Source organism: Branchiostoma belcheri, unplaced genomic scaffold (assembly GCF_001625305.1).
Source record: "Branchiostoma belcheri isolate BF01 breed outbred unplaced genomic scaffold, Haploidv18h27 scaffold13, whole genome shotgun sequence".
Taxonomy (NCBI): Eukaryota; Metazoa; Chordata; class Leptocardii; order Amphioxiformes; family Branchiostomatidae; genus Branchiostoma; species Branchiostoma belcheri.
The window spans coordinates 1,308,468-1,309,929 of NW_017802713.1; the positions used below are offsets into that span (position 1 = coordinate 1,308,468).

Sequence of the window (1,462 nt, forward strand, 5' to 3'; positions counted from 1 at the left end):
TTGCTTTGGAGCAAATACAGCGATGGGTTCACCACATTTTACGACATGGCAGGGAAAGAATGAGAAACACAAGGGAAAACAATGATTTACATTGATATAACTATAATATGAAGTAAAATACAACTAAAACAACAGTTGGATAGCTATTCCCTACTTTATTGGTTAGGATTTTTAATTGCATAATGCAAACTGTTGATTTTCTAAATAAAAAAAACGTACCATGCCCCGCATTCCAATGCTGGAGCAGGAAAGCTTGAAATACCTACCAAAACACTTGAATACAGACATACTGTCAGTATGGAAATGCTCTGTGCAGGTGTTAATCAAGTTAAATCCCAACAGCCAATCAGCAAGAAATGCTCTGTGCAGGTGGAAATGCTCTGTGCGGGTGTTAATCAAGTTAAATCCCAACAGCCAATCAGCAAGAAGAATAGAGGAAAGCTGCATGCCTATGGTTGATGCCCTGCATTCCATTGTGATGACTCATGCCCAAACGTGGTAAACAAGGCACACTAACACAGTAATACATTTGCTATAACACAGCCAAAAAACTCAAATAAAACCATTCTAAAAGCCTGTATCACAATAATTTAAAAAACGCCTAGGGGTATTTGCCCACTGTACCTCCATACCAAATTTCAGGACCTTGGGCCCTAAAATGAAGAAGCTGAATCCATTTAAAAAATGGCAGGAGAAGGAGGAGGAGAAGGAGAAGAAGAAACATCAGAAAAAGCAATATGGGTTCACCACCACTTCGTGGTGTGGTGAACCCATAATATTAGCCAAAGCCTAAATCTCTGCTTGGAGAGAACCAAAATCTTATGTGAGACAGAAAAAACGATGGATCATCTTTTGACAGGGCACATTGATCATCCATAACATGATATCGATCGGTACCATACAAATGTGAACGAAATACTGTGGTAAACAAACACAAACAAACATGTCATACCTGGAAGCACCAGTCTACCAGTGTGGGCCAGGTGGGTGTGACCTGTAGCCATGGTAACCGGGATGCCTGGGCGGCCGTGACGTGGCCCCCAACAGAGCGCCCGCCATCACCCCAGCGGCCGCCCCGGCGATCATGCCTGTTCCGAAGTCAGCGTTCGGGGCCGGAGGCTGCAGGGAAACAACAAGAGGGAAGGGGTTAGGGAACAGGAACACTGGATGGACAGAACTCATAAGGCCACACCAATTTAATTTCTTGGTTAACGGATTCGCCTGCTTCAGTTTTTTCTGATTTGCAAAAAAAAAAATCAGAATCAACTGCAAAATGCTCATATTTTGCCCTGAACAGTTGAAAACAGTCCTTTCCTTCCTTGTTGTTACAGTTATTCTATCTTTCAATGCTGTGGTATCATTAAAAGTTCAAAATTCATTGTAAAATTTTGAACCAGCCTGGTGTGTTGACTTCGTGGCTCCTTGTGTACCATTTTGGGCCATAATAGGATGCCTAGGCCTA

The 1,462-nt window shown here is 42.5% G+C and overlaps 1 protein-coding gene across 5 annotated transcripts in view; it reads right to left on the reverse strand.

Annotated features, from left to right (window-relative positions):
- Window positions 1–1,462, reverse strand: part of LOC109463948 (extensin-like) — a 20,231-nt gene that overhangs the window by 1,985 nt on the left and 16,784 nt on the right. For all 5 annotated transcript variants that reach the window (XM_019760861.1, XM_019760858.1, XM_019760859.1 and 2 more), the window contains one exon: window positions 953–1,119. In XM_019760861.1, coding sequence (XP_019616420.1) covers window positions 967–1,119 — 153 coding nt within the window. In that variant the 3' untranslated portion in view covers window positions 953–966. The remainder of the gene's footprint in view (window positions 1–952; window positions 1,120–1,462) is intronic.